At 43.2% G+C, this 19,185-nt stretch overlaps 1 protein-coding gene across 7 annotated transcripts in view; it reads left to right on the top strand.

Moving 5' to 3' along the window:
• HDAC9 (histone deacetylase 9) overlaps positions 1 to 19,185 on the top strand; it is a 668,907-nt gene that overhangs the window by 119,616 nt on the left and 530,106 nt on the right. For 3 of the 7 annotated variants that reach the window (XM_038391401.2, XM_043509209.1, XM_043509208.1), the window contains exon 2: positions 12,905 to 13,039. The exons of the other annotated variants lie outside the window; for them this stretch is intronic. In XM_038391401.2, coding sequence (XP_038247329.2) covers positions 12,905 to 13,039 — 135 coding nt within the window. The remainder of the gene's footprint in view (positions 1 to 12,904; positions 13,040 to 19,185) is intronic. 7 annotated transcript variants of the gene reach the window in all.

Raw genomic sequence — 19,185 nt, 5'->3', positions numbered from 1 at the left:
GTATAGATTAAATTAAGAGACCATTCCTGTTCCTGGTGAAGTCAATGACAAAGCTTGGGGTATATCTACCCCAGACTTTTTTTACCTCTAGTTAGTAAGAGCTTGGGCAAAGGGCAAAGTGATGTAGCAGTGCAGTTGTAGTGCTTCAGTGCAGACACTACCTACAGTGATGGGAGGAGTTCTCCCATCAGTGGATGTACTATACCTCCCCAAGAGGCAGTAGCTAGGTGATGGGAGAATTCTTCTGTTGACCTAGTGCTGTCTTCTTGAGGGGCTGAATTGACACAGCTACATCTCTCGGGGTGTGGATGTTGCCAGTGTAGGTTCCCAGTTTAGACCAGCTCTTAGTTGTCAATTTGTAGCCCAGATTAAAGACATGGGAAGTGCCCACATTAGCACTATGCAAAATATGTTAAATGCCTTGAGTTAAATGGCAATCAATTAACTTGAGGTAAAATTTTTTTTTTCTCTCTTCAAACCGGCCTCTACTTCAGAAGAACCAGACTCGAACTCTACGTTAGCATTATAGACTGAAAATGTGTTACTTTTCCTGATCATTTTCCTTTTACCTCTGTTTTTGGCACTGGTGCGATGGCTGCTGGAATACTGTGTCCTGTTCTGGTGCCAACAATTCAAGAAGGATGTTGATAAATTGGAGAGGGCTCAGAGAAGAGCAAGAAGAATTATTCAAGAATTCGAAAACATGCCTTACAGTGTTAGGCTATGTCTACACTATGAAATTAGGTGGAATTTATAGACGTCGGTTTTGTAGAAAGCGTTTTTATACAGTCGATTGTGTGTGTCCCCTCACAAATGCTCTAAGTGCATTTAGTCAGCGGAGTGCGTCGACTTCCAGAGTGTTGCACTATGGGTAGCTATCCCACAGTTCCTGCAGTCTCCGCCACCCATTTGAATTCTGGGTAGAAATCCCAATGCTTGATGGGGCAAAAACATTGTTGCGAGTGGTTCTGGGTACATATCGCCAGGCCCCCCCTTCCCTTCCTCCCTCCGTGAAAGCAATGGCAGACAGTCGTTTCGCACCTTTTTTCCTGGGTTATCCCTGCAGACGCCATACCACAGCAAGCATGGAGCCCGCTCAGCTCACCATCACCATATGTCTCCTGGGTGCTGGCAGATGCGGTACTGCATTGCTACGCAGCAGCAGCTCATTGCCTTTTGGCAGCAGACAGTGCAGTATGACTGGTAGCCATCATCACCGTACTCCAGGGTGCTCTTTTAGCCAACCTTGGAGAGGTTGGTCAGGACGCCTGAGCAAACATGGGAGTGACTCAGCCATGTCATTTCCCTTTTAAGTTTCATCTCATGGTGATTCAGTCCTGCCAGCAGTCGTACTGCACTGTCTTGTAATGAGCAGCCAGGAGATGATGGCCAGCAGTCATATTGCACCGTCTGCTGCCAGCAAGATGTATAAAGATAGATGAAGTGGATCAAAACAAGAAATAGATCAGATTTTTTTTGTATTCATTTTCTCCCCCTTCCTCCCACCGTCCGTGAAATCAATGACCTGCTAAACCCAGGGATTTGAGTTCTGTCCTTGAGGAGGCCATTCGGTTTCTCCTTGATGCGAAGCCACCCCCTTTGTTGATTTTAATTCCCTGTAAGCCAACTCTGTAAGCCATGTTGTCAGCACCCCTCCCTCCGTCAGAGCAATGGCAGACAATTGTTTCACGCCTTTTTTCAGTGCAGACACCATAGCACTGGGAACATGGAACCCACTCAGATCACCGTGGCAATTATGAGCACTATAAACACAGCACACATTATACAGCAGGATATGCAGAACCATAACCTGCAAGAAAAGTGAAACCAGGTGACGTGGAGGCAACTGCAGCGTGGTGATGAGAATGATGAGGACATGGACATAGACTTCTCACAAAGTACGGACCCCTGCAATGTGCACATCATGGTGTCTATTGGGCAGGTTCATGGCGTGGAAGTCGATTCTGGGCCTGGAAAACAAGCACAGAGTGGTGGGACCGCATAGTATTGCAGGTATGGGATGATTCCCAGTGGCTGTGAAACTTTTGCATGCGTAAGGGCACTTTCATGGAACTTTGTGACTTGCTTTCCCCTGCCCTGAAGCGCCAGAATACCAAGATGAGAGCATCCCTCACGTTGAGAAGCGTGTGGCGATAGCCCTCTGGAAGCTTGCAACGCCAGACGCTACTGGTCAGTTGGGAATCAATTTGGAGTGGTCAAATCTACTGTGGGGGCTGCTGTGATGCAAGTAGCCAACGCTATCACTGAACTGCTGATATCAAGGGTAGTGACTCTGGGAAATGTGCAGGTCATAGTGGATGGCTTTGCTGCAATGGGATTCCCTAACTGTGGTGGGGCAATAGACGGAACCCATATCCCTATCTTGGCACCGGAGCACCAAGGCAGCGAGTACATAAACTGAAATGGGTACTTTTCAATGGTGCTGCAAGCACTGGTGGATCACAAGGGACGTTTCACCAACATCAACGTGGGATGGCCGGGAAAGATGATGCTTGCATCTTCAGGAACTCTGGTCTGTTTCAACAGCTGCAGCAAGGGACTTACTTTCCAGACGAGAAAATAACTGTTGGGGATGTTGAAATTCCTATAGTTATCCTTGGGGACTCAGCCTTAATGCCATGGCTCACGAAGCCATACACAGGCAGCCTGGACATTAGTCAGGAGCTGTTCAACTATAGGCTGAGCAAGTGCAGAATGGTGGTAGAATGTGCATTTAGACATTTAAAAGCGAGCTGGCGCAGTTTACTGACTCACTTAGACCTCAGTGAAACCAATATTCCCATTGTTAATACTGCTTGCTGTATGCTCCACAATATCTGTGAGAGTAAGGGGAAGACATTTATGGCAGGGTGGGAGGTTGAGGCAAATCGCCTGGCCACTGATTATGCACAGCCAGACATCAGGGCGGTTAGAAGAGTACAGGAGGGTGCGGTGCACATCAGAGAAGCTTTGAAAACCAGTTTCATGACTGGCCAGGCTATGGTGTGAAAGTTCTGTTTGTTTCTTCTTGATGAAACAACCCCCCCCCCCTTGGTTCACTCTACTTCCCTATAAGCTAACCACCCTCCCCTCCCCACTTCGATCACCACTTGCAGAGGCAATAAAGTCATTGTTGCTTCACATTCATGCATTCTTTATTTATTCATCACATAAATAGGGGGATAACTGCCAAGGTAGCCCGGGAGGGGTGGGGAGGATGGAAGGACAAGGCCACACTGCACTTCAAAACTTATTGAATGCCAGCCTTCTGTTGCTTGGGCAATCCTCTGGGGTGGAGTGGCTAGGTGGCCAGAGCCCCCCCCCATGTTTATGGGCGTCTGGGTGAGGAGGTTATGGAACTTGGGGAGGAGAGTGGTTGGTTACACAGGGGCTGTAGCATTGGTCTGTGCTCCTGCTGTCTTTCCTGCAGCTTAATCATACACTGGAGCATATGAGTTTGATCCTCTAGCAGCATGAGCATTGACTCCTGCCTTCTTTGAGCAAGCTGACGCCACCTACCATCTTCAGCCTGCCACCTCTCCTCGCGGTCATATTGTGTTTTCCTGCACTCTGAGATTGTCTGCCTCCACATATTTTTCTGTGCTCTGTCAGTGTGGGAGGACAGCATGAGGTCAGAGAAGATTTCATCGCGAGTGCATTTTTTTGCCTTCTAATCTTTGCTAGCCTCTGCGAAGGAGAAACATATGCAGCTGGTGGAGGGGAAAATAAAGGGAGAGTGGTAGTTAAAAAGACACACTTTATAGAAAAATGGGTAGACTCTTTCACGGTAAACCTTGCTGTTAACATTACATAACACATGTGCTTTCATTACAAGGTCGCATTTTGCCTCTTATTGAGGATATGCCGGTTTGGTGTGAGAGATCACTCACGCAGGGCCAGGCAACAAAATTCGGCTTGCAGGCAGCCATGGTAAGCCACAGTCTTTTGGCTTCTTTAACCTTCATAACATGTGGGAATGGTTTCAAACAGCGGTGCCCTCATTTCCCATACTAAGTAGCCATTGGTTTGGCCATTAAAAATAGGTTGGCAATTTAAAAGGAGGGGCTGCAGTTTCTGGGTTCACGTGCAGTAGAAACCCAACTAACCCCTTCCCCTGCCCCACACCCACACACAATTCTCTGGGATAATGGCTTCACCCCTCACCCCACCGCGTGGCTTACAGCAAGGAAGATTTCTGTTCAGCCACAGGCAAACAGCCCAGTAGGAGCAGGCACCTCTGAATGTCCGCTTACTAAAATCACCCTATTTCAACCAGGTGACCATGAATTATATCGCTCTCCTGAGAGTAACACAGAGAGATAAAGAACTGATGTTGTTTGAATGCCAGCAAACACTGGGACCATGTGCTGCAATGCTTTGTTCTGCAATGATTCCCAACTACGTGCTACTGGCCTGGCATGGTAAAGTGTCCTACCATGGAGGACAGAATAAGGCTGCCCTCCCCAGAAACCTTTTGCAAAGGCTTTGGGAGTACATCCAGGGGAGCTTTATGGAGATGTCCCTGGAGGATTTCTGCTCCATCCCCAGACACATTAACAGACTTTTCCAGTAGCTGTGGCCGTGAATGGCAGGGCAAATTAATCATTAAACATGCTTGCTTTTAAACCATGTGTAATATTTACAAAGGTACACTCACCAGAGGTCTCTTCTCTGCCTTCAGGGTCCGGGAGCCCACCTTGAGTGGGTTCGGGGGGTACTGGGTCCAGGTCCAGGGTGATAAATAGATCCTGGCTGTTGGGAAAACCGGTTTCTCTGCTTCCTTGCTGTGAGCTATCTACAACCTCCTCATCTTTATCATCTTCCTCGCTCCCAAAACCCGTGTCCATGTTGCCTCCCACTCCTTAGACAAAATCAAAGGGTTCGGGTAGTGGTGGCTGCACCCCCTAGAATGTCATGCAGCTCATCATATCTGGGGCTCTGAACCGGAGAGGCCGTTTGCCTCTCTGGTTTTTTGGTAGGCTTGCCCGAGTTCCTTAATTTTCACAAGGCACTGCTACAGGTCCCTGTTGTTATAGCCTCTGTCCTTCATGCCATTGGAGATTTTTTTTCAAATATTTTGGCTTTTATCTTTTTGAATGGAGTTCTGACAGCACGGATTCATCTCCTCATACAGCTCCTGTACCTCCCGTTCGGTCCATGCTGGAGCTCTTCAGCAATTCTGGGACTGCATGGTCTCCTGTGATGATGAGCTCTGCATGGTGACCTGTGCAGGTGAGCTCGCCACGCTGGCCAAACAGGAAATGAGATTCAAAAGTTCACGGGCCTTTTCCTGTATACCTGGCCAGTGCATCTGAGTTGAGAGCGCTGTCCAGAGCGGTCACAACTGAGCATTCTGGGATAGCTCCCGGAGGTCAATACCTTGGAATTGCGTCCACAGTACCCCAAATTCAACCAGGCAAGGCCGATTTCAGCGCTAATCCCCTCGTCAGGGGAGGAGTAATTAAATCAATTTTAAGATTCCTTTAAGTAAAAAAAAAAAAGGCTTCATCGTGTGGACATGTGCAGGGTTAAATCGGGATAACGCTGCTAAATTCGACCTAAACTTGTAGGGTAGACCAGGCCTTAGATTCAAGGAATTTAGTCTATTTTAACAAAAATCGTGTTAAGGGCTGACTTGATTACTGTCTTTAAGTACCCTCTTGAAGGGGAACAATATTTAATAATTGGCTCTTCAAATATAGCAGAGAGAGGTATAACACCATGGCTGGATGTTGAAGCTAGTCAAATACAGACCGAAATAAGGCATATTTTTTAATGGTGATAGTAATTAACCACTGGAACAATTTACCAAGGGTCATGGTGGATTCTCAGTCACTGACAATTTTTAAATGAACGTTGGTTGTTTTTCTAAAAGATCTGCTGTAGGGATTATTTTGGAGAAGTTCCATTGTTCCCGTTACTTTTTTTTTGTTAAATATTTCCTGAAATGCTAACCACAAGGGATTTGGGATTTCAGTTCTCCCACCCTGTCCAATATTAAAGTATATACTGACAGTGTTAAGTGCATCCGATGAAGTGAGCTATAGCTCACGAAAGCTTATGCTCTAATAAATTTGTTAGTCTCTAAGGTGCCACAAGTACTCCTTTTCTTTTTGCGAATACAGACTAACACGGCTGCTACTCTGAAACCAGTGTTAAGGCTATCACTTCCCACTGGTCCCTTCTAAATCTCATATGCTACAGGGACATAGACACTAAAACTGTTGCTGTGCTTCATCTTGCCTACATTCTCAGTATGCTGCCTCCTTCTTTCCATCAAATTTCTCTAAAAATAAGTCTTGTCTTACCTAAGTAACTGACTGTTTTCAGAACTGATTTAGCAGTACCCGCTGCTGACCCCTGTCTATGCTAGTAAAGTTTATAGTCATAATCCAGCACTGGTGGAGTCCCACCAATAGTAGCTGTAATATAGATAGGACTCAGGGGGGCAAGGCAGGAGTTTAACTGTGCATCTTGTAAGGACTTAATTCTACTTTAATTGAAGTAAATGGCAAACTTTTCATTGACTTCTATGCTGCAGGATCAGAGCCTGAATGTATTGCGCCAGTGGTGAATTATGGCTCTGAAATTTGTTAATGTAGACAAGCCATGTTGTTATCAATGGGTAAATTTCCTGGTGTTGACCAGGCATTAGAGTGATGGCCCATGCAAATGTTCTTACAAAGAGATTTGCATGCATCTGGGTTTGCGCAGTACTCTGTGCTGAACCTGAAGCTAGAGCTGTATTTTCTGGAGCTCTGGCAGTGGTGCTACTTCTGTTTCAGTTTTGTTGCTAGTTTTACTGCTTTGTCCATCTTTGTTTAACAGGAGCAATGTGCATATTCTACATAAAAATAAGCAAGGCAGCAACATCTTGAATCTAAAGTACACTTATTACTTTCCCACCAAAGAACTAAACTAGTCCCAACGCCCAAACTCTTTGTGACTATTTGCGAAAGGGGGCAATTGGATGACAGAAAACATGCATGTCAGACATCAAGTCAGTCTTTTGTGAAGTTCAAGAAATATAAATGAATAAAACAATGGAGTTAATTAAAATTCAGTTGGTTATTAAACACTAAATTAAAATGACAGTGAAAGAACAGCCTTAGGTGTGTGACTATGCATTTCAAAGCGTTACATTTAATGTTTATGCAAAAGTCAGTCTTTTTATATTTTAAAAAGTGATTAGCACCTTGGCAGTACAGCTCTCAAGATTTTTTTTTTCTTGGTAACACTGCATAAGATTTTAAGGTTTTGTTTTAAAATTTGACCTACTTAAAAAAAAAATTCTGCTTAACACCAGCATAATATATTCCCTCTGTTTTGCAAGTACCTTTGGTTAATGTATTGTAGAGAAAAGTAATCTCATCTAGGAGTGTAAATGGACCTTATCACATTTAAAGATTTAGTTTATTCACTACTTCTGCCTAATTTAGCCCTCCGATACAGACCTGTGTTTAATGATACTAAATTTTAATAATACTACATTCTATCAACTGGAGGTACCTTACCAGCAAACTTTGGCTGATTTTTTAAAAAAAAGGCATGACTTAGTAAAGCTTTATCAGTCTCTTTTTGTTACAAAGACAAGTTTTCACTTACTTTTTTAGGAGGTCATAACACACTGTAGTTAGCTGAGTATCAATGTTTAAGGCCTAGGGTTGCCAACTTTCTGATTGCAGAAAACCAAACCCCCATGCCCCATCCCTTGCCCCTTCCCTGAGACCCCGTCCCTGCCCCTTCTCCGAGGTCCCATCCCTGATCACTCCATCCCCCCTCCCTGCATTGCTGACTCTCCCCCACCCTTCCTCACTCGCTCATTTTCACCGGGCTGCGACAGGGGGTTGAGGGGCAGGAGGGGGTGAGGGCTCTGGCTGGGGGTGCGGGCTCTCGGGTGGGGTCAGGGATGAGGGGTTTGGAGTGCAGGAGGGGGCTCAGGGCTGGGGCAGAGGTTGGGATATGGGAGGGAGTGCGGGTGCAGGTTCCGGGCAGTGCTTACCTTGGGCAGCTCCCTGGAAGTGGCCAGTATGTCTCTGTGGCTCCTAGGCAAAGGCGTGGCCAGGCATCTCTGCGCACTGCCCCTGCCTGCAGATGCCGCCCCTTCAGCTCCCATTGGCCATGATTCCCGGCCAATGGGAGCTGTAGAGCCAGCACTCGGGGCGGTGACAGCGCACAGGGCTCCCTGACTTTCCCAGAGCCTAGGAGCCAGAGTGGGGACATGCCACCAGCTCTGCGAGCTGCGCAGAGCCAGGGAAGGCATGTTTCAGAGTAGCAGCCATGTTAATCTGTATTCGCAAAAAAGAAAAGGAGTGCTTGTGGCACCTTAGAGATTAACAAATTTATTTGAGCATAAACTTTCATGAGCTACAGCTCACTTCATTGGATGCATTCGGTGGAAAATACAGTGGGGAGATTTATATACACACACAGAGAACATGAAACAATGGGTTTTATCATAAAGAGAGTGATCACTTAAGATGAGCTATTACCAGCAGGAAGGAGGGGGGGAAGGAGGAAAACCTTTTGTGGTGATAATCAAATTCCAACAGCTGGAAATGGCCCACCTTGATTACACCACAAAAGGTTTTCCTCCTTCCTGCTGGTAATAGCTCATCTTAAGTGATCACTCTCCTTATGATAAAACCCATTGTTTCATGTTCTCTGTGTGTGTATATAAATCTCCCCACTGTATTTTCCACTGAATGCATCCGATGAAGTGAGCTGTAGCTCACGAAAGCTTATGCTCAAATAAATTTGTTAGTCTCTAAGGTGCCACAAGTACTTTTTTTTTTTTAGGGAAGGCATGGAGCCTGCCTTAGGCCCACTGCGCAGCTGACTGGACTTTTAGCGGCCCAGTCAGCAGTGCTGACCGGAGCCGCCAGGGTCCCTTTTCGATCGGGCATTCCAGTTGAAAACTAGATGCCCAGCAACACTAGTAGGGCCCTAGAAGACCAAAATTAGTACCTCAGCCTCTGTGTGGGTTAACCTATCCATTTGCAAACTCTGCCTGCCACAAAAGGTAAAATCAACACCACACAGCTTCATATCAGTGGGCTGCAAAGGTGCTTGGAAAAGGAGCTCTCATAAGCAAACACCATTGAGCATAAAAGTCAATTTTTTAATTTAAAATGGATTTTTAAAATTTGTTTAAATTTTTTATTTAAATAAAATATAGGTTTATTTTTAATAATCTGTTTTAAATTACTTTTGACAATCCATTTTAAGGCCTAAATAATTTAAATTAAATATAAAAAGTAATATTAAGCAGTACATATTTTATGCCAAGTTTTAAAGAAAGTCAGACCACTGAACTACTGGAAGTCACTGACTAAGAACCTGGAAACAGAGTTTGCTGAAGTGTTAAACCAGCTTTTGGCAGCAGTACCCTCTTCTGCAGAGATCTTCAGCTCTGGAAAACATACTCTGCATGTGACCACTGAATACAAGGTGGAGCAGATTGTTTAACAAACTCCCCCCAGCTGCCTCCCGCTCTCACTTTTATTCCCTCCCTTTGACTGGAGGGGTGTTAATGGGCCACTTCACCTTCAATGGGCTCTTGAAATATGTTAAGTACTTAGGCTAAACAATCTGTTCCATCTTGTATTTAGCTGTGACACTATGAGCCCTGATCAATACTACAAGGTTAGTTCGACACAAGGCAGGTTACCTCAACCTAATTCTAAGGCTATGTCTATACTGCACACCTTACAATGGTGCGGTGTGCCGCCACAGCTGCACCATTGTAAGATAGGCAGTGTAGCCATTCTTTGTTGCCAGGAGAGAGCTCTCCTGATGACAAAATAAAATCACCCCAACAAGGGGCTGTCCACACCGGTGCTTTTTGTCGTTAAAACTTTTGTCATTCAGGGGGTGTTTTTTTCACGCCTGAGTGACAAAAGTTTTAACGACAAAAGTGCAGGGAAGACATAGCCTAAGTGTCTACATTAAAATTTCACTCCAATATAATTCGCCCATGACACTGACTTAATAACTCCACCTCCATGAGAGGTGTAGAGTCAGTGTCAATGTACTTAGGTCGACTCAGTGTCTGTATAGACACTGTGTTGCTTACATTGACTGTTGCTGGCTTTCAGAATCAATCCCATGATGTCTGACTGACAGTTCAATTGGTGCAAGCACTCCTGGTGAGGATGTACGTCACTGACAAGGAGCATAGGTAGTTCTGGGGGAATTCTGCACCAAAAATTTTAAAATTCTGTGCACAATATTTTAAAATTCTGCAAAATTCTGCATAATTTATTTGTCAAAATAACACAATATAATCACACCAGTTTCAATTAATTTGGTAATTTATTTCAAATACCTATCAGCAAGTATGTCTGTAACAATACAGACAACTAAAGATTCTCCCAGGGTAGAGAGTTAAAGAAACCCCTATGACAATCCAGTTCCTGTATCTCTGTTATGCTTTTGTTGGATGCCTCAGTCTGGTTGTGTCACGTGTCAGCTGGGTATGTTTTGGAGAGAACTCTGCTCCTCTGCTATCAGACACCTGCACTCCATACTCCCCAGGGCCCAGCTGTGCCCCTGCCCCCCGAGCCCAGACACCTACATCCACCCCCATTTCGGACACCGGCACCTCCCTTCCCCCAAAGAGCCCAGCTGCGGGGCAGCCCCCCAGCCTAGACACCCACATCTCCTGCCCCCCTCCATCCAGAACCTAGGGATCCAGAGAAAGAAACATCCTGATGCTGGGTCCAAGGCTTCTCCAGTATTTCCTGCACATTGCCTCCTTCCTTCAGGATGTGCCTTGAACCACAGCTGCAGCTCCCCCTCCCCCTCTCCTCCACAGTGTCCTGTATTTCAAGATGAAGAGCCTGGCTCTGCTGGGTCCAGCGGCCCCTAGTGGCGGCCAGCAGGTCTGCAGCACCAATTCTGTGGAGAAGAATGAAATTCTGCACACAGTATATTAATTCTATGCAAATTCTGCATTGCGCAGTGGCATGCAATTCCCTCAGGAGTACAATGTATAGACAAGTAATGTAACTACTGATATAGCTGTATGCTGATGTAAGTTATGTCGACTTAATTTTGTGGTGTAGATATTCCCTGAGTATGTTTTCAAGACCTAAAGAAGAGCTCTGTATAAACTCGAAAGCTTGTCTCTCTTACCAACAGCAGTTGGTCTGATAAAAGAATTTGCCTCATCCACTTTGTCTCTCTCTAATTCTGTTTCTAAATTTTCAGCTGTGAAGAACCTGAGGACCTTTTAAAATTTCTTCCATATCAAAGCAGCCAAGAAAGAATTGTATTGGTTATTACATTGTGGTAGATCTACCAATCACCAATATAATTCAAATAAATCTGTATTAGCCTAGGTAGATTCTAGGCTATACTGTACCCTTAAAATACTATAGTGGCACAGCTACAGCTGTGTTGAGGTACTGTTGTAAGCATGGAGACTTACTACAGTGATGGGAGAGGTTCTCCTGTTGCTGTATGTAATTCACCTCCTCAAGAGGTGGTAGCTAGGCTGAAGAAAAAATTATTCTGTCAACCTACTGCTGTCAACACCACAGGTTAGGTTAGTTTAACTATGTCCCTCAGGGGTGTGGATATTTCAGACCCCTGAGAGACGTAGCTATGCAGATGTCACTGTTCAGTGTAAACCAGCCCTGTGACTCCACTCCTGGGTTGAAAGGTGTAAGGAAGTACTTGTTCTGGCTTTGCATATTTGCTCCCATGAGAGATACCGTTTGGAACCAAAAGCAACCTCTCAGGCTTCTTGACCTTAAATGCTTATGAAGCAGCAAAAGGCAAACTATAATTTCCATTAAGAGTCACATAAACCTCATAGTTTAATTTAGCTTTTTTGACTGTATGAATAAAAATATCACTCTTGTTTATAGTGGCAGTCTTTTTTATAGTGAATGGTTATCATACTTGACATCAAGTCTAAAGTTTTAATGCCTGATTGAATAAAACAAGAAAGCAAAATTAATGAAGAAAAGGCCAATACTGCCCTCTTAGGACAGTAGTGTAAATTTAATAATTAGGTCCAATTAAAGTAATATGCCTATTGTTTTCAACATCCGTTTAAATACTGGTATTTCCTCGCTACTGGTATTTCCTTGTTAGAAAAGACAAAAAAGATGTCAACACTACAGCTTATGTCAGCATAATGTTGCGCAGGTTGTGATAAACCACCCCCCAAGTGACAAATTACACCGAGATAAGCACCGGTGTGGACAGCACTGTGTTCGCAGGAGAGCGTCTACCACCAACATAGCTACTGCCTCTTGCAGAGGTGATTTTATTATGCCAATGGGAGAGATCTCTCCCATTGGTGTAGAGTGTCTTCACCTGCATCAGTGCAGCGGCTCGAGTTGCCAACCCTCCAGGATTAGAGATTAATCTTGAATTAAAGATTATGTCATGTGATTAAATCTCCAGAAATACATCCAACCAAAACTGGGAACCTTAGCAGCTGCACCACTGCAGTGTTCTATGTGTAGACAAGCCCTACTTTTCCTCGTAGATGTTTTCTGAAATTGTTTTTATGACAAGAAATACCATTTTGATAAGGATATCGCTTCTAATTTGTAGTAAGTAATTAAAATAAACGCTAAGAACAATCTATCACAGTATTATTTTCCAGTGTGGAATATGGTCAAAATGATCATTTTCTCTCTTGAGCTGAAAGTCACAAAACTGAATTTTGTGGTTTTATTTTGTGTAGCCATTGTTAGTATATCCACTATTTTGCATAATAGCTCTTGTTTGTTATGGACTTATGTGAGAGGCTACTACATTTAAAATGCTTTTGGGGGGAACATAATGTCAACTGTTCATTCAGGTAGAGAAAGTTGACTATAATCAAAATTATGTTTCATGTTCCTGTACTTAGTGTTTTTCTTACTTTGCACTAAAATGGATTTAGATGGAAAATGTTTGGGATGCATTACAGAAGTCTCTTATGAGAAGCCTCTTAACTACCCAGAACGATTTGGACGCCTGCAGAGGGGTCATTCTACGGTATCCCCTGCCATGTATTGGAATAGACTTTGGGGCTATGGTAAGTAATGTAAATACTTGCTTACACTTACCCATACATTTTAACACAGGGCACAAGTGTTTGACAAATATATTTTATCTCTTTGCATTGGATTTTCTCCTCTGAGACCAAGATATGGTATTCTAAGATCATTCATCCATACTGTAAAGCAATTTCATGCTCGGTAATGAGAATGAATGAAGCAAGTTTAAAAAAATTAGTCCAGTGTTGATGGTTTTTAATTTTCTGTTGCTTGTTTTTACTATATTTTAAAATAGTAATATAGCTGTCACTACTAACATTTTATTTTCGCAAGCTAATTGCTTAGAATGAGACGGCAATCTTATCAATTCATATTTTTTGCTCACAAATACCACAGAGAGTAACAAAGAGGGCTTCTAGATTAGGCAGAAGTAAATGTTCAGATATGAGTGAGTTTTCCAAATGTGACCAGCTAATTTTGTATATGTAGGAAAACTTATTCTGGACAACAGATTTGTTGTGTTTCACTTGAGGAAGTAAGTTGTCATTACATAAGCATGCTGAGGTTATATCAAAGTTGGCAGCTACACAATTCTCTGGCAACAACTGCAAAGTGTGAGATTGCTGTTCTAGAGTATACCTGCAGTATTTTCAAATTATACCTTAACTCTTGTCAAGACAAACTCGTACGAAATGCAGTAAGTTCAGGGGAAATACTTGACACATTATTAAATGTTTGGCTTAATTTTTGATAGGACTTTCCCATTCTAATTGTAGGAAATTATTCAGGAGTGCAACTAAAAATGAAATTTTGGGGTGGGGGTAGCAGAGTCCAGTTAAATTAGGGCCCTATCCTGCAAGGTGCTAAGCACCATCACCCTATCATTCAGCTCAGTTGGAGTTTTGGCAGAGCCAGGAATGTAGGATCAGGCCTACGATGGACATGTCTGAGAAGGTTTGTATTTACATGGCACATTTTCATAGTTACATAGACTGCAAAATAATACATCAAATTTCAGACTGTCTGAGAACAATAGACATGAGTAAAGTTTTTGTATGATTGTGCACACTAGGATGATATATGTTGGGAATAATTTTCTGTTTCTGCGTTGTTGTAATGTTTTATTTTTGATTATTGTTCTTAGGTATTTTTGTGATTTTTTTTCTATTTTGTGATTGACTTTTGAATTTTTAACAAATGTGTTGTATTATAAATTACCTGAAAATATTTTCTCAATCCATTCACAACCAAATATATTGCTCAGTACCTTGATTTGTATTGCTTGGAGTACACCTCAGTATTTCCTAATTCCTTACCAATAAAATTCACTTATGCTCTTAAATAGCTGGAAACACCCAAGGGCCACCCATTTATAGATTTTTTTCATTTAGCCATGCAGTTGTTTTTATGTTATTAATCATCATCTGCTGAAAATGTTTGTGTATAATTGTTGATACAAAATTATCCATGTAGTGCTTACCTTTTTTTGGTCAGTGTGGTCCACAATGTCAATAATAACTAGTAACACATCAGGGATTCTCCCCAGCTTGCTAAGGACTCAAGAAAAACACAGTTCCTCAACTCACCCTGGGCCACAGCTCCTGGGTTTTTCCCTCCTTTAGTTCTCAGGTTACTTCCGACTCCCCTGCTGAGATACTCTGGCAGTCCTACTCTCCAGGTCTCCCTATTCCTTTTCTGACCAGCTGTCAGCCTGACTCACCCAGGCTCCCCCTCTCAGTGTCTCTCTCACTTGGTCTCCTCCCTCTAAGCTCAAGTGCCCCCTTTTAAAGTTCAGCTGGGGTCAGCTGACCAGTCATAGGTGCACTGGCCCTACTCCCTCAAGGGTCAGCCTGTGACAATGCTATGAAACAGGTGGGTTTGAGAAGTGTAAGGAAACATTCATTAAACAAAACAAATATACTACATTGACAAATAAATTAGGCAGTTGCATAGCTATTTTGTATGTAGAATTCTGTACACAAAATAGGTACCATATTCATCCACTATCCTTCACAATTACTTGTTTTATTTGTTCAGTCATGTTAACTGCACATGCAAGGTGTGGTCCAGATCTTGCAACAGATAGCAGCACACAAGTGGACTTCTGTGGGCCTCTCAGTGGATGCAACAATTTGCCTGTATGCTATCAATTGCAAGATCAGATCCTAAGTGTGCAATTGGGCAAGTTTTTTTTATGCCCAACTGCCTACTTACATTACTTGATGTGTATATTAAATTACTTTAGGTTCATGTACAATGGGATTTTTTTTCAGATAGTATGGAGATGTGAGTGTGGAATGGACAGGAAGAGGAGCCCAGTTGATTAGTTTTGTTGGACATGTTGGTTGTATTGTTGACACTCTGCCTTGGTCTCCTGGCTGGATGTATAGTCCCTGATAGCAGTGGCAGCTACAGTATTTTAAGAGTAGTTGAAATACATGTGACTTATTGACATTGCAGGTGCATCTGTACAAATCACAGAGTTAGAAGATTCCATGTCTTTGATAATTTATGACTGGAGAACCACCACCAGGATAAAACAAGGAGGAGAACAAAAAATGAGAGTTAAAGAGTGGCATTATTGGTGGTTCTCCAGTCATAAATTATATATATACACACATATATAGTATATTGTAGGTATTCTGAAAACATAAGCATTTTCAAAATAGATCAGGCCCATGTTTTCTTGTGCTCAGTGCTCACAATTGGGAACAGAATTTCAAAACCTCTAAAAGAGCCAGCAGCTCCCATTGTGCCATTTAGAGCTAGATTTTCAAAAAAGCAGAGCGCTCAACATGCTGACGACTTTTGAAAATCTGGCCAGTTATGTAAGTGCCTAAGTAATCTAAGTTCCTTTGAAAGTCTAGCCTCACTTCTGTATATGTTTCTTTTCCAAATATATAGCTTTACGCAGCTTTTCTGAGAGCTTAAAAAATTTAACCCGTTGGCATAAAATGCTGCTTTTCAACCTAGACAGTTATAAAAGCACATACAAATTTGGCTATCTGAAAATAGCGTGAGAGAGAAGTCTAGAAGAAAAACAGCATTTGTCTAACACTCTGTATACCTAAGCAAGGAAGTAGTAAAAATTTAGCTCTATTCAGAAGGTCATGCAACTGTAGTCATTGTTATAGACCAGGGATATTTTACTAATACTGAAAATGTCACCTTGTGGAAGCTATCTATTAAAATGATACATGGCGATAGTACTAGCTTCCATGGATTATGGGCCTAATCCTGTTCTTAGTGAAGTCTCTGGCAAATCCCACTGACGATGCCCTGAACAAGCTACAGGAGCTCTCTTTGTGCACACTTGATCGCTATAATACTGCTGTGCACTTACATGGTGTTTTCACTCCAATGATCTCAAAGCACTTTATCAACATGAATGAGTTAAGCCTTCCGCACCTTTGTTAAACAGTTGAGGAAAATGAGACACAAAGAGATTAAGGGCTAGAGTTTACCTTTAGGTACTGTCCTGAACAAGGGATAGTATATAAACTGCACTACCCCAAGAGTAGCACTGGTAGTCACTGGGCCTCAGAGATGTAACTGAATCACATTTGCTTCCAGGGGATATTAATTTTCTGCTGAATTGTACCAGTAATTAATGTCCATCCTCTCTGTGTTGGCTCAATTACAATGGCCAGCAGATTAGAGGCATTGAATCAAAACTGTACTTCATCCGCCCCCATTCCTTGTCCCTTCCCAACCACTTTCTACCCGGGGAAAGGAGTAAGCAGACAGACAGCTCCACCTACACCTGTGCATCTGGACCTAATGAGTGGGATCCTCCCTCCTGTTCTAGCCACTTTTTGCCACGTAAAAGGCCTAAAAAGCCCTGGTCCAATTTGGGGAGGAGTCCCGTGGTGAAGATACTGCAGTAGGGAGCCATAAATCTGCCTTCCAAGGACTCCTTTGGAAATTCCGGTTTAGAGGATGTCCCAGGAGTGGGGCTGGGAAATGGTGGTGGTGGGGGGGATTTCGGGGCTAGACTGCAGCATGTATGACATGTAGATTCTGGGCAGAACTAACGCTCATCAGACAGCCTGAGAAGACTGCTGAAACTCAGACAGCCCTGGGAGGCCTGTCTAAATTATGCAAGGGGCTTCTCCAGCCCCCAGAACAGGAGGGTGCAAAGGTGGATTAAACTACATTAGCCTCTCCTGCCTCAGGGCTGCAAGTTCCATACTGTGCCTCTTAGAGGCACAGCTCAGAATTTTGCCTGAGGTTTGGATAGCATCAGTAGGGGCCTATGGGAGGTTGTTATCCTTCTTGCTTCTTTTGTGCAGTTACATATACTTTGAATCATAGTTTAGTTCAAAGTTACTTGGCCAAAGACACACAAAGTTTGTCATGTGGCCTTGACTCCTGACTCCCAATCTTTTGTTTTAACCATAGGGCAGTCTTGCATCTCTCAGGAGGGCCTTTCATTTGAACTGAAATTTTGAAGTCTGACACACTCCAGCACCACAATCCTTTCCATATTTTTTGTTTATTTGTTTGCAGACAATGTTCTCCCTAGTAATTACTAGCCCATCTGTAGATCTGCTGAAGCAACTGAAGTGTCACTGTTCCTTTGGAAAGGGTTTGGAGGAGTTGTACGCTAGCCTGGGTAAAGGGGAGATGGTGTGCTAGCCATTATTCACTCCAGAAGAATGGCACATGAAGGTGTAATGTTACTAGATTTGCTGGTACATCAAGTCACGTTAGAGTTGGATCTGTCCCATCGAAGTCAATGGTCATCCTTCTATTGTCTTTAAAGGGAGTTGCATTAGGATTATAGAGAGAGCTACTGTTACAGTGCGGTGTGTAACAATACTTGCATGAAAAATGGTGTGTTCATGCAGGATTACAAAGGAATTCATTTCTTTCTCAATGTATATAACACAAGTGTTAATGAGAATTGGACGTGTAAATCTGCCCCTTGTTTAAGGAAGAAAAAGAAGAAGAAAGCATGGATTTCCAATCTATTTTTATTACAATATTGTCTAAGAGGAAAAAGTAGACACTGATTTCGTGACTGGAAGGTAAGGAACAATCTGATAGTAATGTTTTTGGTGTTACTATTATTTTTTATTGAGCACCATCTATGTGATTACACTGTGAAAATGTAGAGGAAGGCACTGTCCCCTTCCCACAAGGATCTTACAGTTGAATGACACAGACAATGTATTCAGACAGGTTACATATAAACTCTCTCTTTCGCATGTGCAAGGCAGGGCTGGTAGCACTGTCTATTATTAAAGTTGCCCAACACTTCCCATGTTTTCAGTTGCTTGTAACTTTGGCAAACTTGTAATCATTGGGCTGAAATTTTCCATGCTAGTTTAATGCCTCAGGCTGGATATTGTGGGGAGGGGGAGAATAATTGCATACCCAAAATATAGTTCAGCTGTTTCAGAGAACAAGGATAAGGAAAAATACTTCATTTTGCCCAGGTAAAAAATTCTGGCAACCATTTCTTTGAAAAACTCAAACACCTCCATGCTTTGCAGCAGGGATTTTAAATTTGGCAGGGGTGGCCTTTGTGTCAGTGTTGTGTCTCTTGTTGTCCCCATGAAAAATCTACTAAAATTTGGCCAAGTGATAAGCCTTTGAAACAAGTTTTTAACAGCTAAATTCCCTGAAGGCTGCATCCGCACTGGGCATGCTTTAGGGGCTGAGAAGGATTTTTCCTGCAATTGCAGCTCTGGACTGCTGTGTGCTATGCCAGGTCTCAGCACCTGACCTGAGAGCAGAGAGCCTTTTTCTCCTGCACTCTCAATGGACCAGGCAGTATGGAGGAGGAAATTGCCAGATTAGATTGCAGAGGGGATAAGAGTCGGAGGCTAAGAGAGGGGAGGGAAACTTGAACTGGCTGGGCCAGGAGACTGGGACAGAGAGTTGGGGGAGACTGATAATGGCTAAACAAGCAGATTGGAACTGATAACCACTAGGGTTGGGGGAGAGAGGGAAGACAGACCTAATGGTGGGGGGCTGGGATTTTGGGGGAGAAGTAGAATTGGCTGGGCAAAGAGACTGGGACAAGTTAGCTGGGATAGGACAAGGAGATTGGGACTGGGGGAAAGACTGGTTAGATGAGGATTCCAGAGGGGTGAGACTAGGACTTGCTGGCCAAGAACACTGGGATTGGAATCAGAAGCCTGAGGAGTGGAGACTGGGAGTGGACGTTAGTGGCAAA

The sequence above is a fragment of the Dermochelys coriacea genome, chromosome 2 (assembly GCF_009764565.3).
Source record: "Dermochelys coriacea isolate rDerCor1 chromosome 2, rDerCor1.pri.v4, whole genome shotgun sequence".
Classification (NCBI taxonomy): domain Eukaryota; kingdom Metazoa; phylum Chordata; order Testudines; family Dermochelyidae; genus Dermochelys; species Dermochelys coriacea.
This window is presented reverse-complemented; position numbering and strand designations above follow the sequence as displayed.